The sequence below is a fragment of the Labrus bergylta genome, chromosome 9, assembly GCF_963930695.1.
Source record: "Labrus bergylta chromosome 9, fLabBer1.1, whole genome shotgun sequence".
NCBI lineage: Eukaryota > Metazoa > Chordata > Actinopteri > Labriformes > Labridae > Labrus > Labrus bergylta.
In genome coordinates, this window is record NC_089203.1 from 29,140,815 (window position 1) to 29,160,428 (window position 19,614).

General features: G+C 41.6%; 1 protein-coding gene across 7 annotated transcripts in view; it reads left to right on the forward strand.

Moving 5' to 3' along the window:
* The window catches only part of si:dkey-237h12.3 (teneurin-3), a 182,805-nt gene that overhangs the window by 68,269 nt on the left and 94,922 nt on the right, over window positions 1-19,614 (forward strand). For all 7 annotated transcript variants that reach the window (XM_020645072.3, XM_065958446.1, XM_065958447.1 and 4 more), the window contains one exon: window positions 12,367-12,592. In XM_020645072.3, coding sequence (XP_020500728.2) covers window positions 12,367-12,592 — 226 coding nt within the window. The remainder of the gene's footprint in view (window positions 1-12,366; window positions 12,593-19,614) is intronic.

The window sequence follows — 19,614 nt, forward strand, 5'->3', positions numbered from 1 at the left end:
ATGCAGATCAAACGTTATGTCTGAGCAGCTGCCCGCCACTAGCTGGGGATGTAACTTTGGTTAAGGTCTACTGCCATACTGCCATGATGCTGAGCTGCCCAGGTGTAAACCACCAGTGGACAGATGGCATTTCATAGAGCGGAGCAGTTTTCCAGTATTTTAATGAAGGAAAAATTGAGAGAGAGTTGTATGTATGCTGTGCCGAGTTAAACTGGCGGATAACCTCTACCCTGGAGCCATGGGTAACCAAGCACATACATATGGATGATAACATGCAAGGAGGACAGAAAGCTGACGGTGCTAGCACTGCTAATGTTAGCCACACTCTGCAAATCTAAAAGCTAAAGAAAATGTGCTCAATATTGACTTTTTCCTGAGTGTTTGTCATATTTTAAACTAGTCGGATTGTCAGTAACATCTGTGCTGGGCTTTGGTCAAAATATAACATGAATCAAGCACCAGAGGAGGTTTGTGACCCTGTATAAACCAGCTCTCTCAGAACGCTCCGTTTTGGTGTGTGTGTCTCTTTAAATGCAATGACCCCCCCTGAGTTTTCCCGGTAGACATCACTCCTTCACTAGCGAGAACAAAAATGGCGGACCTGCACAAAAGTTTTGTTCTAGGCTGGGGGTGGAGTCCATGGGTGGAGATACAAGGGGAGGGGATTTTTATTTACCAGAATCCCACTGTGACATCACAAGGAGAGCACATCTGAAACAGAGATTTGTTCAGTGTGTTGTAAGACTTATTCAGACCACAAACAAAGGACTGGATGGGTTTATTTCACATGTTGTGGGTCAGTAGACACTCAGGTTACCCAAATATATGTTCAAAAACACTGTAGAAGTGGATTTTTCATATGTCCCCTTTAATATGAACGTCCCCAGCCAAGATCAGTATACAAGTTTCAATGGTAGACTCCTGATCATGTTGTTCTTGATATTTTGATCCATCATTAAAGCAATCAGTGAGCTTTCTTCATTCCAAACACACAGATCAATATTATTGTTTAATTAGCATCGTTTTAATTCAGCTTTGAGTCAGTTTCCAGACATTGCTGCATTGTGTTTGTTCTTAATAACATAAGTATGTTTTTTAATCTTCAAGTAGCCTTGATGATAAGCAGTCTTGATGTTAAGTAGTCTTGATGTTAAGCGGTAATTGCTGGATAATTTTGAACCTCATTCAAGCAGAAATCGGATTTGTTTCTTTTTCTTTGGAGTTCCTCGTGTTTCTATCATCTGTATCATCTGAAGTCATAGATGGTTTCTTAGATTGGTCATTCATAGAAACCGATAATTTGGAAGCAAGCTAAGAGTCAAGACATTATTACGGCTTGAACCTACTCTGTCTTTCTGTCTGTCTGTCTGTCTGTCTGTCTGTCTGTCTGTCTGTCTCTCTCTCTCTCTCTCTCTCTCTCTCTCTCTCTCTCTCTCTCTCTCTCTCTCTCTTGAAGATAAACCACTGCTGGCAGATTGAGGCCGCTTGTGTTTGTTGACACCAAGTTTGTAACCAAAGAAGAGCTTTCAACACTTAGTTACTGTATATACAAGGGGCAACCTCCAGCGTTATATAATGAAGCCAATGGGGAAGTGCAAAATCCTACAGGTCGTCGAGGGTCTGCTTGAGGCTGCCTCCAAGAGCCCCTGAATTCACATACGCACCACATTCAAAAAAGGCCCATTTTTACAGCAGAGATTAACATGTTTACAGTCTGGTTCAAAGAATGAAATAGGTCTGATTAGTTCCTTTCTCGATCAGCACACACTGTACGGGGGTAAATCATTTTTTTCCAACTCATACGCTTTGATTTTATGAAGGATAAGAGTTGTTCACAAGAAAGACACTGAGACAGGATTTCCAGCATGGCGGCTGCTGAAGATGAGCCTCCAGAGCCCCCTGCAGTGACAGATTTGTTAAATCACTCAGGCTTCATCCATTAACATTTACAGTCTATGCTATAGACTCAATAAGCGTAACCCTTTAACCCAGTCGACAAAAGGTAGTGACTAAACGGACATTTTCTGCATTTAACTTGAATTCTTGAAGAAGATATCTTTAATCAGACCAGTTAGATATGTAAGGGTTGAGTTTTAGAGATCTCAGCTGAATGTTGTTTTCACAAATTAAGCCGAGCAAGAGAAACCTCAACCTCCATAGAATATAATAAAGGTCTCATCATTCTATTTGTTTATTCAGTGCACTGTTGAATATATTCTCTGTATAAATCTCCTTCTCAAGTTTTCTCACAATGGAGGTGAAGATTAGTCATCTGGCAAGTGGAGTGCATCCAGTTGAAAACAATATGCCAACAATTAATCAGGAAAAGATGGGCTTTCCCATTTTTAAATGGATACGGCTTCCTTTGTTTGCTCTCCCCACAAACCGCGATTTGCACAGAAAATGCAATTATAGCAGCCATTGGAAAAGACTGTGGCACTACAACCATGAGTGGTTTGTTTTTTTCCTGAAACCATTTTCTCAAGTGATTGGAGAAGCGAGCTATAAATGAATGGGGAGGCATATGAATAGTCTTTCCAGAGTATACATGTCACATTTCTATGACCCCTAAGATGGGGTAGGCAACATTTTTTTATGCAATTACTATTCAAATCCATATTTCTACAGATTCACAGTTCAGCAGGACTTGATAACAGTGTTTTGTTGTTGTTTCTGCCACTGAAGTTGGAAAAAATAGAGCTTCCACCGAGCTTTTGAATGTGCAAAAGCTTTCATGAGGTGGTCAAGCCAATCCTCCCGAACCAAGGTTTCATGTTGGCGCCATCCGCCAGCCACTATCACAACAGTTGGCTGTTACTGAAGACACCCGCCCTTCAAGTCGTGACAGCAATTGAACGTGAGTGAATGGCTGCTGTCATGACCAGTCCAGTTCAAAATCACTCAAGGGAAAGACCGAAACCATCCGCTTCTTCTCCAAGGAAAAGCAAAACAAACTTTCAAAGCTTGTGTGCGACTGAATGAAGATGTGTCTCTCCATTGTCTCTAATTTCCTACATCCCTGTTGGTGGTTTGTTTATATTATACATTGTGAGGCGTCATAGTCGACTGTTTTTTTTGTTTTTTTTTCAGGATCAAATAAGATGATTCAGTGACACGTTGCTGCTGTCATTGCTAACATAAAGGCACATCAAAGGTGCAAAAAAAAACTGGCCGGCCAAGAATTAATTGCCAACATGAGAGGTGCGATGGTGACTGCAGGCTGTTGTTTGCAAATATGTATGCTGTAGAATAGAGGCTTCCTTAGCTTCTCTGTTTACTCAGGGATTTGATACTGTTATACTGTTATACAATTGCGGTGTATTCTTGAAGCTGCCATAATCCATATTTTCTACTCTACAATAGAAATGATTAAAGAGGCACAGATGCTGGTTAGCTAGTATTATACCAAACTGATGCTTCAGAGAAGATGTTATTTATCGGGCAGGAGACGTCCCCTGTTGCACAAATTTTGTTTTCATGGTCAATCATGAAATCAAATGGCGGCAGTGTGGGAGTCTGGCACCATCTCTGGGAAAAATCAGCATCATAATACATCACATTTCATTGCACATTTTGGAAAACAGACATGAAGAATTAGGAAGAAGCAAGGCAATTACATCAGCGTTGAAAACGGCAATTGGCTGATTTGTTATTATTATAAACTTCAGTTTTGGTATCCGCCCTGGTTTTTACAATCAGTGCATTTCAAGAACTGACTGATGATTCTTAAAATCTGAAAGCGGTCACAGTGACCCCTCAGAGAATCATGCAAATGACTCTACAATTTGTTTCAACTCTGCTGAGCTTTTTAGCCTCTTAAAGCTTTTTTTTTTTGTCTTTTTTAGTGTTTGGCTCTGTTTAGTGTCTGATAAACCAACTTGCCCCTACTTGTTTGGAACCAAACAGCAAAAAAGACAAAGCTAACAGACGTTGTGTGTCAGTGGAGGACTTACACTTGCCCGGGGCCGGATATTTGACTTTCATTCGAGTGATCATTTGTCTGTTAGATGTTTAAACAGGCATCAGTTCACAAATACATCGCCTCACAAACTTTAAAGGTCGTTATATGTCAGTGTTGTTTTTACAGCTTGTTCAGCTAGCTTTCCCCAAGTGGTCAGAAATCAATCTGTTCATGTTGAAAGTATCCATATTTAAATGTTACATCTGAAATGGTGTCATTGCTTATTAATGACCGGCTTCTATCAGCTCAGTTGTTCTGCTGATTTGGAACTCGGGCCCGACCAATATGGGATTTTTGGGGCCGATATGGATATTGGGAAGAAAAATATCAGATACCGATCTATCAGCCGATAGATCTATGTCCGATCTGTGGAGATAAATAAACACATTGAATGCGTCAATCCCTCAAATGCAGTTATCAAACACTTCATGATCAAAGATTCATGATGAAGACGATATGGTCAACTGGAAAATAACTCTTTTTCACTGGCCCTCTGCCGGTGAAAAATACAATGATACTCAAATGAAATGCTGTTTGACTGGTGAATAAATCTAGTAATATCGGCGCATATGTTACTGGATATGCTAATATCGGCCGATATTAACGGCAGGCCAATTAATCGGTCAGGCTCTATTTTGCAGTTACATTAGAGTTTGTGGTATAACTTGTGTGCATCTTTTTCAGATTTGAGTGGAACTAATGTGAAATTCAGAAAGTTTAAAAGTAGTTTTTGGGGAATTTTTTTGTTTTTTGGCATTCTTCATTCTTCATCTTCTTCCAATAGCTCAAATCATTTGGCAATAAAAATCCATATACTGATTCAAATCAAAGCTTGCTGATCTCCTTTTTAAAATGATATACTCTTGTTGTGAAGTTATTGGCTGTGTGTACATGACTTAAGTATAAATGTGTTCAGAGGAGTGAGGACTGGCACTGGTTCCTGTAGACTGAGCCAGGTTTTAGCTTTTGGAGATTTAAGAAAATACAGAGATGCATGTATTGTCGGGATGTAACTGCAGAAACCGCGGTGCGGGCGCCAAACTTAGAGACTGTAGCATTTTACCTAGGTGTGAACACAATCTCTCTGGAAAAGCAAGAAAGCCAAAGCTGTCCACACATGAATAAATACAAGTAAGTGTTTTGTCAGCAGGCTAATTGTCAAAGCAGCTTTTGAGAAGGAGTGTAATTGCTATGTTATCGGAGAGCTGTCAGAAAGAACTGCTAAGCAGTCATCATCTGTATGATGATCTGCCATCTGTAGCAATGTCTGAGAGAGAGAGAGAGAGAGAGAGAGAGAGAGAGAGAGAGAGAGGAGAGAGAGAGAGAGAGAGAGAGAGAGAGAGAGAGAGAGAGAGAAGCTGCTTACATTCACAGTGCATCTTCAGATTGAAATATACAAATCATACATTTCAGATAAACGTCGGCCCGAGTGAGTCAACGCCTGCTATATGGCTGTGTAGGAACACATTATGTATGGATAAGTGGAATGATTTCTGTAATGCAATGATTATGTAATTCTTGAAATATTGGATGCATCCCGGTTTCCCCCTGCAGAGAAAAACGGCTTGAAAGAAAATGTCCGTCTTTGATCGGATAGAAAGCCAGGAGGAGAGAGAGAGTGGGCATCGCTGTGAGAGCAGTGATGGTGCTCTGGCAGGAAATATGATAGAAATCACACAGCGTCGTCTTCTTCTTCTCCCCCCAAAACCTCAAGCCTCTGAAAGGTGCCAACTCTCTTTGCACAGTAAATCCCAGAAACTCACAGAGGGCAGGGTTGTTCAAATGGTCCTGAATTCCACCAGGTATAGCCATCTCCTTCTACCTTAAACACCTTCCCCCTCACCACTCCCCCAACCCCCCCCAAACAGGGCTGCTCAGTCTCTCTTTTTTTTTTCACTTCAGAATATCATCCCAGCCTTCATGTGGGCACCAGAGGTGTTCTGAGGTGAATCGGAAGCCAGGCGTTGATGAGATAAATTTATTGATTTGACATATATAAACATCCTACCTGCTCCAAATGGCATGTTTTATCATTGAATTCATCCATTATTCATTTCATATAAAAATCAAACATAGATTTTGTGGAGGCCACTCCTTATAACTCCACGTTTCTGAACATGTCCCAGTAGATATCCCGTCTTTAAATACATATATATATATTCTTAAGTGAAATACAAATACTATAAGGTGTAATATAATCGCTGCGGCCTCTGCATTTCATGATCTACTTTGATGGAATTCTTGTGATGCACACACACTGCAATTTTCCTATTGGTGAAGGGCAAGCCAGTCAAAGCAAATGCCCTTTCAATTCCATTAGCAGTTGAATCAGTCTCTTAATGGAGAGTAAAATGGCACAAGACCTTTTGCAGTACTTACACAATGAATATGAAAAGGCTTTCACCAAGCTTGCCAAGCTCAGTGAGTGCAAAACGGCTTTTAATTGTGTCCCGACTCAACGTTGGAACATTATGAGCAGCACTCAAAAGCTTGTCGACGCTTTCATCAAAAAAAGATATTTTCAGGGACAGAGCGGACGTCATGGAATCTTAATAGGCCTAAACAGGCGAGTATCTGAAAGTTCACAGAATGGTGGTGAAATTTGAACTAAGCTAGCGGACAGTGATAGCCTCTGGCACAGTTATTTAAAATGGATTCAAGTCCGGGAAACCATTTTAATATTATTTGCAATTCCAGTGCAAATGTGATCTTTCAAGGGAACGTCCCATTATGGGGGAGCGTAATGCACATTTCTCCAGTCGTGAGTACAATAAAAACAGCCAAATGTGGCTTCAGAGCGGTTAAAAAGCAGAGATGTACTTTAGGTCGTGTCTGAGTAAACACACCAAGGCTTCATAAAGAATCATTTGATAGATATCGCAAGCATCATTAAGGAGAAAATGAGTCTGTCATTTCAGCCGCAGCATGCAGTATTAATCACAAAGGTCCTTTCTGAAGCATGTTGCTGATGGAGATGATGACAAGCTGACGTTGAGGAATTATGCATAAGGAGGCATCCGTCTTGATCTGATTTCAAAGCAAAGCTCCATAAACCACACAGCTGTTTCATCTGCCTTCCCAGCCACTGAGGCTGCACTTTAAAGGCCGGCTTAATTCCCTGTGTGTCTTAACGGTATATGGTGCCAAGCTTTCTTAAAGGCTCATTGTTTAGTGTGCTTTTAAAAAAATAAAAAAAAACACTCACACAATCCAGGATATTCATGGCTGTGGATAATCTAATTCAAAGTGTGACAGTGCCAAAAGTCCATATTTTAGCATACTTTTTTCCCAGAGTGGCTTTTCAAAACCTCCAACTCCGCCAGTGAAGTACACACAGAATTTATACTGAACCTCTGCTCTGCTGTATAGTGCTCCATTTTGCCCTGCTGAGCTACATGGATTCACATTGAGGTTAACACTTAGAGGTTTCTCAGCACACGGTGACTGTGTCCTGAGTGTAAAGCTGTTTGTCAGAAATTGCAGAAATTGGATTCAAACCCACGCTTCGGATGGGAGGCCAGAAAGCATGGCGCCTTACACCGCTAAGACACGCATACAGACACCTGCTGTGTGCAGAGAAACTGAGAACATGAGAAAATGTATAGTGTATATATTTGGAGGAGCATGTACTCTCAAAGAATGAGAAACATAGCATGCAGGATCTTCAAATATATTAAAGGGGACATGTTATGAAAAATCCTCTTCTTCAGTGTTGTTGAACATATATCTGGGTAACGTGAGAGTCTACTGACCCACAACATGTGAAATAAACCCATCCAGTCCTTTGTTTGTGGTCTGTATAAGTCTTACAACACAGAGAAAAATGCTCCGTTTCAAATGTGCTCTCCTTGTGATGTCACAGTGGGATTCTGGTTAAAAAAAAATCCCCTCCCCTCCCCTGGTATCTCCACCCATGGACTCCACCCCCAGCCTAGAGCAAAACCTTTGCACAGGTCCGCCATTGTTATTCTCGCTACAGAGGAGTGATGTCTACTGGGAAAACTCAGGGGGAGGGGCCTCATTACATTTAAAGAGACACACACTCCAAAACGGAGCGTTCTGAGAGAGCTGGTTTATACAGGGTCACAAACCTCCTCTGGTGCTTGATTCATGTTAGATTTTGACCAAAGCACAGCACAGATGTTTCATTTAGACCACAGGGGGCTGTCTGAAAAGATGGAAGAGGGGGCTAATATGTCCTCTTTTAGATTGATAAATAAGATTACATAAGAAATGGAGTGGTTGTCGAGAAGAAATCGTAAACAAGTCTCGGTTTTAAAAATGCAACCGTTGCACTATTTGATCTTAACGTCAGAGAGATGAAGATTAAGGGGACGGGAGCACTCTCAGACTGAGAAAATGTTTGCATAATTCATCGCTCAGAATTCCACATGGAGTCAAGTTTCAGATGTGAAAATTTAAAAGGGTCTAACTTGGTGGTGATCAGATAGATCTCAAAGGGTTAAGTTGCCAGGCAATGTAAACGTAGGTAATGAAAAGGTTAAAGAGACGCCATTTTGGATTTTAGCTCTTCTGTCATCTAAATGTTGCCATATTTGTTTTGCATGTTTTGAAGCAGCGACTTTTAAAGGCTCCTGAATGGTTGAGAAAACATCCGATGATTTAAGCATAGCAACCCTGTTTCTTTCTGGAGCTCTCCTCTGTCTTACAGCATTGTGCTATCAGAATTATTTTTGAGTAGTTCCACTTTTGTTTGGCCTCTTTAGCGTCACTCAAATCCAAAAGTGATTGGCTGTTTCATTTCATCGCTTGTCAAGAGTACTCAATGCAGCATTTTCTAATAGAAGACCTTATTTACATCAGCAGCTTTGTGCTCTTTTTTTTTTTTTGCAAAGTATGCATGCAGCAGGTTTAATTCAGTTCATGTTCAGGGGGGTTTTATGTTCCCCCGGTTCATTGTGGGATTATGCAGTCAGATTTGCTGCATGTCAAATCCTAACGCCTTTGAAGGTTTTGTTGGGATTTTGGGTTTCGAGAACGTCATGCTCAGGATGTGCTGTCACCCAAAAAAAAAAAAAAAAAAAAAAAAATCCCACACAGTTCATTCAGTGTTACAGTTCATTCAGTGTTACAGTTCAGCAAACCTTCTAACACGTCGATTCATCAGAAACCGATGAACAATTGGCCTGAAAATCTGAAACAGTGAGAGCGTTGTACTGGCTGTATTTACACGTTTCCCAACAGTTTTAATGCACCTGCAGCATGTTTGTATTTTTACGAGTTTGAAGTTTGTGTACAGCATGCTGCATATCCTCAGTGCGAGCCGTGCTGCTGCTGTACAGCCAGAAATCCAAACAAGGGCAATCAAGATGTTGACTTTCACTGCAGGCCGATAGATCAATGTGGAGACATGAAGATAAATGGATAGAGATTGTGAGAGATGCGTCATGTGTCTTTGTTTGTAATGCCTTATGGGAGCAGGGCAGATTGTTTACCAGGATTCACCACGGCATATGTGGGTGTGATAATAAGATGATATTTGTACAGGAGAATAAGGACAGCTGTATTTATGTACTTAACAGAAGAGGGATGTTTTTTGAGAGTTATGAAGAGGTTTCTGCAGTAATAATCTCAGCTGAAAACTCATTTTATTTCATAAGCCATGAAAAGGAGAAGGTTCCTCTTTCAGCTGTTTGGTTTATTTAATACTTTTTAGGCTTTAGTTTGCCATTGTGATGGTGGCCATCTTTGTTTCGTTACAAACAGCAGCAACCATATTTGGACAACAGACTAGCAGTATCCCAATTCAGGTATCCTTGGTCTGGTCTACAGATTACTTCCTGTTTGTGTCACCAGCTGTTCCTCCCCTAGCGTTTTATTACCAGACACCTAGCAACCTAGATGGCAGCACTGGAACTAGCTAACATAACCAATGTCAACTTACCTGCTATTTTAAAGACATGTCAAAGTTTACCAAAAACTTCTTCAAACAGGTCGTCATCGGCCACTTGAAAGGTCGCCATTTTGCATAAATTGGCACACATATTTCAGTATATTTTGTTGCCCTGAAGGATGAAGTGATTGCATCCTTTTTGGCCTGGGAAAAAAAGTAGGATGCATTTGTTGGGGATGTTTAAAGGAGCCTTTGAAACACCCATGTGCTGCGATCACTCTTAAAATGCGACTTTTGAAGAATGCATTCCCTGAATTGAGACACAGCTGTTATAGAAAATAGTTTTTAACCTGTTGACTGGTCGGACTTTGTTCATCATGAGGTAGTCATAACTTTCTCTAAAAGTCATTTCCTTTAAGTTGAACTGTAATTTAAAACATAAACAACATGCAGCTTGAACAGGACTTAAAAACTAACAATAGAGACATTAAAGTCATTTGAAACAGTTTACTGAGGTAATATTTCTCCAATTGTTGCATGTTAGTACACTCATTTTTCCCTCTTGTTTCCCCTGCTGGCCGTTTGGAAAAGAGGGTTCAGATACCTTGCACTGGTTTCTCTATTGACGCCAAGCAGCTATGTCTACTTATTATCTCGAAATACATGTAGCACTTGCTCTGGGCTTTTTTCCACAAGTGAATAAAACAAATACCAGTTCTTCTAAAGAAATCCCTTCTAAAAATAGTCCACTTACCACCGTGCTGTACCATTTTGTGTTCTCCAGAATCCATCTGCTTCATTTCCCCCCTCTGTACCCCCTCGTTGACACTGCCTCGTTGCAGCAGTAGCAATCGCTGATATATGAAAAACGCTACCGCCGGAGAGTGAAGTGGAGCTTCGGGCTCATACAGTGGAATGAGACCCAGAGGTGAAGTTAAACCAGCCAGTGGCGGTAGATAATCCACATTTCTATTAGCCTACTTAGCACAATTTCTAATAGGGCTCACAGTCTAGCCCAGGAGATGAGTGGGGGTGCCTTGTATTCATTATCACTAAGTCATGGCAGCCTTATATTTTTCAAACGCCAATATCGCAGTTGATTGCAGTTAATCCAGGAATTGTTTTAGGACTCTTTCCCTGGCCCAAGGTGGTGTTAGAGCTTTATAAGAGGATCACATTTGATTTGTCATGGTCAAACTTAAATTAATTCATCTTAGATTGGCCCCTTGCATCAGAACTGAGTGCACGCTTTGCACTCCTGATTCATTCTTTATAAAATATACTCTTCTATAAAAACAATGCCTCCATGCAAAACTTTATCTCAGCAGCCGCTTCACTTGCAATTAATTCAGGGAGATGAGTTTAACTCTTAGTAATACTTCCCATTACAGCGTTCCTTTTATACCTCTAATGCATTTCTAATTTGAATGTAAGAGAATAAGAGAAGCAATCTTTCAGTCTTTCCAGTAGCCTGCATGTATGTCGAGTAGCCTGAAGGTTTGTGCCTCAAAGTGCTGGAAATGATTCCCCAGCTCTGAATGGACTCAATGTTTTTCTCTTTCCACCGAGGAAGTAAAGCTAAGGCTCGTCTTTCTGCACTGAACATCTCATTTTATGCACAGAAGGGCACAGTGAGAAGTGAAGGCACACACAGGCAAGGACAAAACCTGCACAGTCGTTAAAATCTCTTCAAAACACAGACTGGTGTCCTTTCAATTAAATTATCCCGTCTAGCAAGTCGCACAAAGCACATTTTGATCCACGGAATATAAGCCACAAGGTCTTTATGTGCTTCTCAGAAAGTAAAGGTTAAATCCTGCAACAGAAACATCCTCCGGTCTTCATATGCTCCACATGCAACTCCTTTAGGCTTTTTTTTTTTTTTTAAATCATGCTGTCAATGCAAAAAACAACAGCTCCTAAAAGACGCAGCTTTTCTCAATCTTCTCCAAGGCTCTGTAAGGCAAGAAAGACGACACCCATTTGGGGCTCATTGGAGCAAATCAGAATTGTCAGCACTGTGGGTTTTTACCTTTTAAACAGGGAAGATGGATAGATAATCACCACATGCCATTCTGGGGGCCAATTACACAGCTTTGTGTGAAATTGGAAAACCTGTTCTCTCAGAGCTCTAATGGATGTTCTGGTCATTAGTTATTTGAGAGTCTTCTCTGGCTGTAATCAAACGTGAAACATTGCGTTAAGCGCCCATAAAGGAACAGCTGCCTCTCTAAGTGACCTTCTGTTTAAGAGAACCCAACTGTCAGCCGGGTGGCGTTTTGCGACAATTATTATGTGTGTGGTCATAAAAATCGGCACTTATTTTCCTTCTTTTTTTGCAGTGGTTGCATCTCATCTTAATGACTTGCTCTTGGTTGTATTTACTTTTCTGCATCTGTTAGGTGCCTGTATGCTTTCACATGTAACATGCAAGGCAGATGTATAATCCCCTCCATCTGCTGCTTCTTCACGATCCAGTCTGAAACGTGAATCACCGGAGCTGTTTTCAGCATTTGATTCTAATGTCTGATTCTCTCTGCTCCACATCCAGGTGACCATCTATCTACTCAGCCAGGGCCACCACCTCTCCCACCGGCACCGCCCCCGCACAAGCAGCACCCGTCCATCACGTCCCTGAGCCGCAGCTCACTGGCCAATCAGAGGAGCCCGAGCCCACCCCCCACAGCCGGCCTGGCGGCCGACTTGCAAAGTACGGCGGAATGCGTCCAGCTGCAGGACAGCTGGGTCCTGGGCAGCAATGTGGCCCTGGAGAGCAGGTGAGTGACCCATGATGACCTACAGCAGAGCGGGGAGAAATTAAGCTCCAGGTGCGTTTATGAAGCTATTTTTCGATGACTCGGAAAACAGAACGAGGTGAAATTAATTAGCTTCTGTTTAGGAGTTTTCTTCCAGCTTAGTCTTCGGATAACATCACAACTACATCAAGAGATGTTTTAACATTTATATCAAAGACAAAAACAGGGTATAAATTTGAAAGGCCTAACGATCGAAAAGAGAGCTGTTTTGCGTTTTTTTAGGCACTCGTGATTTTTTATTTTTTTTGTTTGCATTCTTTCCGGTTTTCTGTTTGTTTTGATTTAAATAATGGGAATAAAGGGTGTGCAATTGCTGATGCATGCTGGGAAATCCTGCCTGTGCATGAGGAAATGAGCGATCTATCTACATTTTGCAACTTCTCCACTTTTCTGCGACATTTTTTCTACCACAAATCTTTATTATATATCATATTATTCCGCTGGTCGGCTTGTTGTGTCTTTCAGACATCAGATATTTATTTTTTTTACTGAGCCAGGAGTCATTTATTTATTTATTCATTTGACAAACATGACCCACACCATCATCATAAGTATGACATGTAAAGGTTTCATGCAGGTGGACAAAGAGTCTCAGCTGCCTTAAATAGGGTTCACACTAACAGATAATCCGGCTGATTTTGGGCCCCGATCCCCCTTCAGACAAAAGTAAGCAAAGTCCAGATGCTTTGATGTTCTACAGATTATCTTCTCAGACTTTTTTGTGGTTTGAGGTGTGCCAAAAGTCATCTGATGTGTTCCAAAAAAAATGCTGCGGGACGTCCAGTGTTGACAGACTGCACTCTGATGGTTCATGAATGTAATCTGTTGGTGCAGGCTTTCCCAACCACGGGGTCCCGTCCCCAAATAGGGTCGCGTGGAATTCAAGTTTGTTCCTCTGAAATTTCTTATTCTTGAGTAAAAGAAAATATAAGCTGTGAGTTATAGCCCATGCTTAAAGGCTTTATATAGGATTTGTTGATCCAGCAGATGTCGCCCTTGAGCACCAGCATGAAACCAAAACAACTCGCGCTGCATTGTTGTGTTAGCATGCTAATGCTAGTGATCTTTATTCTGCTGGTATCTTCACACTGCATGTAAATTTACCTGAAATGAGCGTGATCTAGAAACACAGTTAAGCAGTGAGTACAGTATGTTGTTCTTCTTTTCTCTAGTCCCTCAATTAAACAACTTTTATACATGAGGGGAGGAGTCAGCCGGCCGTCCTGGCGATGTAAACAAAGTGAAGATAGGACTCTGAAAACTCTGAAAGCATCACAGACAGTGGGACTCGGGTGTTACAACCATTGTAGACAGTCATGACTCAGAGTTATTTTCAGAGGAGATACTTGATTTCTATTATATTTAAGTGTGAAAAATCACATATAAAGACTTTAAAAAGAACAATCATGCATTCATTTCCAGCCTTGTAAATACACGCTCACCTGGCTGTACACATCGTACACAGAGGGTAATAAAATCCTCCCTTTGTGCACCAATCTCATCGCCCCGGCCACAAAAATACTCCTGAAATAGCCAAAATGTGTTCTTAAATTTATGTTTACCTGCAACAAAATCTAGAGAAAAATACCACATGATTGGCATTTTAATAATTTTAGCAAAAAGTTGTTTGTGTTTTGGATGTCTGGGGTCATCAGAGTTTTTTAAGTCAAAGTGGAGTCACAAGCCAAAACAGGTTGGGAACCAGTGTGTTAGTGTGTGATGGTCTGTTCTGGTCATATCACTGCTCTCTACACACTGTAGGTACAGACCGTCATCATGTGTGGGGGCCTCTCAAATGTTCACCATCTGATGATTCATTCATGTTTTTAATTCTACTCCTTTAAACCTGAGTGGATAATAAAATAATAATTCACTCTATGTTTTAAGGTATTTAAGTCTGGTTGATTTCTGCCCTCATTTTATCACAGCACATTATGATTACTCAAATTGTGCACGGCATAATCTGGCTCCCGCTGAGTTTGATAAATACGGTCATTGTTTCTCCTCTGTTTAGAACACAACAACAACAAAGTGTTCATGGGTTTATTTTTCTTGCTTTTTTATGTGCACCTTCAACAGAGTCTTGATTACTGAATAACACATACAGAAAGCAGCAGAGCAGATGATGAGAGTGAAATATGCGACTACCCGAGAGCTTGCCAGTTCAATAAGAGAGGCTATAAGTTAATCAGGAAACTTGGTTAGCAGAATGTGTGTTACATCAAAAAAAAATGCTGTGCAAGATAGCACTTTGTCATAAGAGCTGGTGCCAAGTTTTCCCTCCTGAAACATCAGTAACATCTCTCTTAATCAGCAGGCTCAGAATATCCTGGCTAATGAAGTGTGCCACATTGCGCTGTGACTCAGAAACGGCCTCCAGTAGATGATTGCATTCTAGCCGGATACCTCCCTGCCTCCGTGTTCCCTTTTTTTCTAAAGGTTGCGACGAATGTAAACTTTGAATTTGTTTCGGTGGCAGCATGCAGTAACAACCTCTTATGATCTGACTGAATCAATCGGGATGCGCGGTGACAGTTTCACTTTCTGGGGGAAGATGCAGTGATTGAATACTAACCGCGCAGTGACCTTGAGCTGTCTTAGCCCCCGTATCGACAAAACAATATGTGCACACCTATCATCAGACGAGGCATAAATCACTATCACCACAGTGGACTCTAAATCAAGTGCTTTGTCAGTGGGTGGGAACAGGGGGGCTGCTGCGAAAACCAGCGAGGCCAAAAGCGAAGACCCGGTCCACCACATAATTGCACATGTCAAAGAAAACCACCAGGTTGGGAAATGTAAACAGAAGCTGCAGAAAGTATTTATTAGGTTCCCTTCAGGGGGTTTTGACCCAGCGATGTCCTGACTCGTATAGGTGGGAAGTGGATTCCTTCTGAGTCGACTCCCATTGATTTGATTTCATATGCAGCACAGTGGAATAGTTTCACATGTACAGACGCTGAATTATTCCATACAAGGCGGTTGATTAAAACAAAAAGAAACTGTCAAATCAAATCAAAATGATAATTCTATAATCTTGTGTAATATATTTCCTGTGACTCGACCCCCCTTGAAAATAAAGTACTCATTCGCCTGCATTAGCTACTTTTACAGCAATTAGCCGTAATAAATTATGTGTGTGTAGCCTCCCATAAAAGTGTCGGTCTTCAAAGCACGAGCACACTAATTTGGCCTCGGTACCAACGAGCTTGCACTGTGAAAAAGCTTTCAGTGTTCTTTTTTTAAACGAGTGAAGTGCAGCACTCAGTCGCTGCTTCTGTACCCACGGCTCATTATGATACGGAGTGTGATGTCACTGTGATCCTTCCGTCAAAGCTGTGGTCGGACACCAAGTTTAGTTTTTTGGCTCGTTAAGTCGAGATCAAGCAAATGTGTCAGGGCGTTAATTTACAGCTCTTTTAAAAAACTGACAATGATGAACAAATCAGACATTACAGCGTTTATTGTTTAAGTAAAAACAATGAAAGCGTGTAACAAAATGAAAGAGTGAAAATTGGAAAGGATTTGCAGCTTCATTTACACGTTTCTTAAAAAATGAATTTCATCCAAAATACTGCAGAAACTCAAATCTTTGAAAGTGCATTGTCTAATTTCTATTCAAAAATATCACAGTTAATATAAGTCACACTCACCTGACAAATCCAGATTAACATTTTGTTTCTACATCTTAGAAGCAATGTTTCAGCAAGCATCATTTACTTTAAGCCACATGCACTCCTGACTGACTGTTTCCTCTTATAATCCTCATTTCACTGTTTGACGGGGTACAACGGGCGTACCTTTGAGGGCACTGCCCCAGCGACGACTTCTTGGACCCCTAAAGGTACAAATTTAGCCCCTTTATTCTGACAGTGTACATGCACAGAGAGATAGTACAAGGTTGTGCACCAGTTTCTCGCTGGAAACAGGACAGAAACGCCATCGCCCCCTCCGATTGGCCCACTGTGAATTTTCCTGAATATATTACGTTCTCTCATTTGCTCGCCCCGACTTCAAGCGGAAAATCTACTAGGAGGTTAGCAGGAAAAATATGTCTGTTTGCTTTCACATCAAAATTTTCTGTAAGTGTGTATATTATCTCTCGATAAAGATTTGACTTTTTGCATCGACCTTACAAACACCCAGACGTCTTGATCAGACAGAAGACATCAGATCAATCATTGTCCATTGCACAGTTCTGCGTCACCACCAGCCTCGCTGCCTTGACACATCAGATGATGCCATGAAAATCCTCCTTCAGCTTTTGTTCCGCTTTATTGCTCCCTGTAAGTCCACTCCATTCAGAGGGCTCAATTAGTCGGCGACGGAGCCGTGATGCCGCTTGCTGTTTCATTGCCGTTCTCGAGCGCCGCGGAGACGTTCAGATCTTTAGTGTGTGGAGTGCTTTTAATAAACCCCCTCATGGTTTCCCCTTTACTTACCACTTGGCTTCTCTGAAATAGATTTTTCTGATATTTTCAATTAGCAATATTCCGTTGAATTTCATTATAATGTGAATTGCCACGGCCCCTTAAGAGACCGATCCACATATACGGTAATTATTCTGGAGCAGTTCTGAATCCTTTGTTTGACATACACCTCACTAAGGATGTGTGAAATCTACATTTCTGACACCTTTTATGGCACAACCTATAATACGCTCTATAAGTGCTCCACCGGATCAGATTCACTTGGACGTATGCTCTTACATATGGATGTCCTTTGGAGCCCACTTCAGCGGTTTTTTTTTGTTTCTTTTTTTCCACTTGGCTTCAATGAGATTCAGGTAGAAGAGGCGTTGTGACATTTCAAAAATGAGTCTTTTTGAAGGCCCTGCCCAGCCACACGTAGCAGGTTATAAATGTTCTGTCAATCCTCATTGGATTCATGTGTCAGGGGAGTCCTTTGCTGAAATCAAATTATGCCTCCGCTCCAAAATCATCATGTGCCGCGGTCTCTCTCAGACAGTGCGCTTTCCTGATGGAAGATGTGTTGGGGATTGTTCGCGGGGGCTTAAAAAAAAAGAATAGCAGAGGGTAATCCAAGCAGGATTCAGATGTGTGTGTGTGGGAGTGTGTAGTTGTTTGCGTGGGATGCACATGTAAATCATGAGTCAGACAGTCATGCTTCACATCAGACGAGGAAAATTGAACTTTTTCTTTCCTTGTAGAGCAGCCACGGTGTCAGGATCGCACCAGGACTGATTAGTCATGTGTAAGAAAGCAGCCCAAGCCAGCCTTCTGGAATAGAAAGGAGCTGCAGCGAGCGTTTGGTTACCTGCCAAAGAGGATGGCGGTGAAGACAAAGTGCTAATCCTCAAAACGTTCGATTTTTTTTCTTTCCTTCTTTTTTTATTTATTTTGCCAACATCAACATTAAGTGCCAAGCACACATATCTGTGACGATTCCAGAATTCTGCAATATTTTCCTCTTATTTAAAGGCTACTGTATGAACCGCTAGCAGTGTTCAGTGCATCTGTTCCAGATGATTATTGGCAGCCGATTGTAAAAGGCATTCCTGAACAAGGGGATGGCTGGTCTACACAGAGCAGGTCCTTATACATTACAGAAGCTAAAACACACTAGCGTTTAATATAGCGGAACGTTTCCTCATCACACTTCTCTCTGAAGATTAAGCTGCAGAGTAACTGTCTCAGAGTTTGCTTCCAGAGATCATCTTTTAATGTATGCACATAAGAGCTGAGCTCACATTACAGCCAAACCTAATCAAACTCGTTAAATATAGCAAATTCTATGTGCAAACAAATCTGAGCGCTCTCAAGATGGCACCTCGCTGATTTCCTCCCCCCCGTGGGTGCTGAAATACCATCACATGGGCGCAGAGCTAGCTGTACCAGAATAGCACCCGCTAGCAGAAAAGCCCCCCTGCTGAGAGGGGTGGTGATCTGGGGCAGAGCGACGTGGACGGCAGCAAGTGTACAAAAACAAAAAAGAAACAACGCAATGCCTGCCACATCTGTAGTCCTTTTTTTCACGACCATGGATTAAACGCACCCTGATTATTCCAGCTCTCACCTTGAAATGCTAATGCTAACGCAGGATGGCGGCTAATAGACAGATTACAAATTCTGAGGGCGCCGATTTGCATTGTTTCTAGTGTGCATTCTCACCCCTCCAGCTGGAGCTTAGCCGCAGACAAATCCACCCACTCCCTGTTTTAGTCTTTTTGTCCTCTGTGAGGATGTTTTCAAATGTCATCCTGATGACAAGCAGTGTGGTGAGAGCAGAGGAGAGCAGGCTTCTGCTGCTTTTTGTGTAAGCGGGCTTTCTGAATGGGACAGACAAGGCGTGCACGCAGACACACTGAGATCACGCCGGCGCACACAAGCCATTCATTTGCTCTGTTTCGCTCTCCCCGTCTCACAGTCTCTCCTCCCCCTCTCTCTCTCTCTCTCACAGCACACCACAGTGCTATCACTGGGGCTGACTGGATTAGCATAGTAATGTGCCTTGTTGCATCACACTGGCTGTAATCAATTACAGCCGGTCATCCGCTGTGTATAGCTGCAGACATTTACACTGGTCTGCTGTTTGTTAATCATGTCCAACAGCATTTCATCTTTAGACCCCTTCAGTCTGCTCTTTGGAAAGCAAAAAAAAATAATAAAAGGGAGCGTCATGAAAAAGCATCAGCGGCAGAATTACTTTAAACGCTGAGTGAAAATTTAATGTCCGGCGTGGAGATTTGTCTCGGCGGGCGCTCGTTCACACAGATTCTGACAAGTTCTGAGTTTCACTTTGTCATTCAAAGCAAACGGGATATAAATGACAGCGACACAGCCGAGCGCTCTTGTATTTTAACACCCACGCTGTGCCATATGTCTCCTGTAATTATGTGCATTCAGATTGTTCTATCAACCAAAATGTGCTTTTTGTGATTTGTTTACTCACTTAATTTACATTTCTTTATTTATACAGCCTTTTCATTACTTTCATGATCAGTTTGAGGTTGGCAAAGG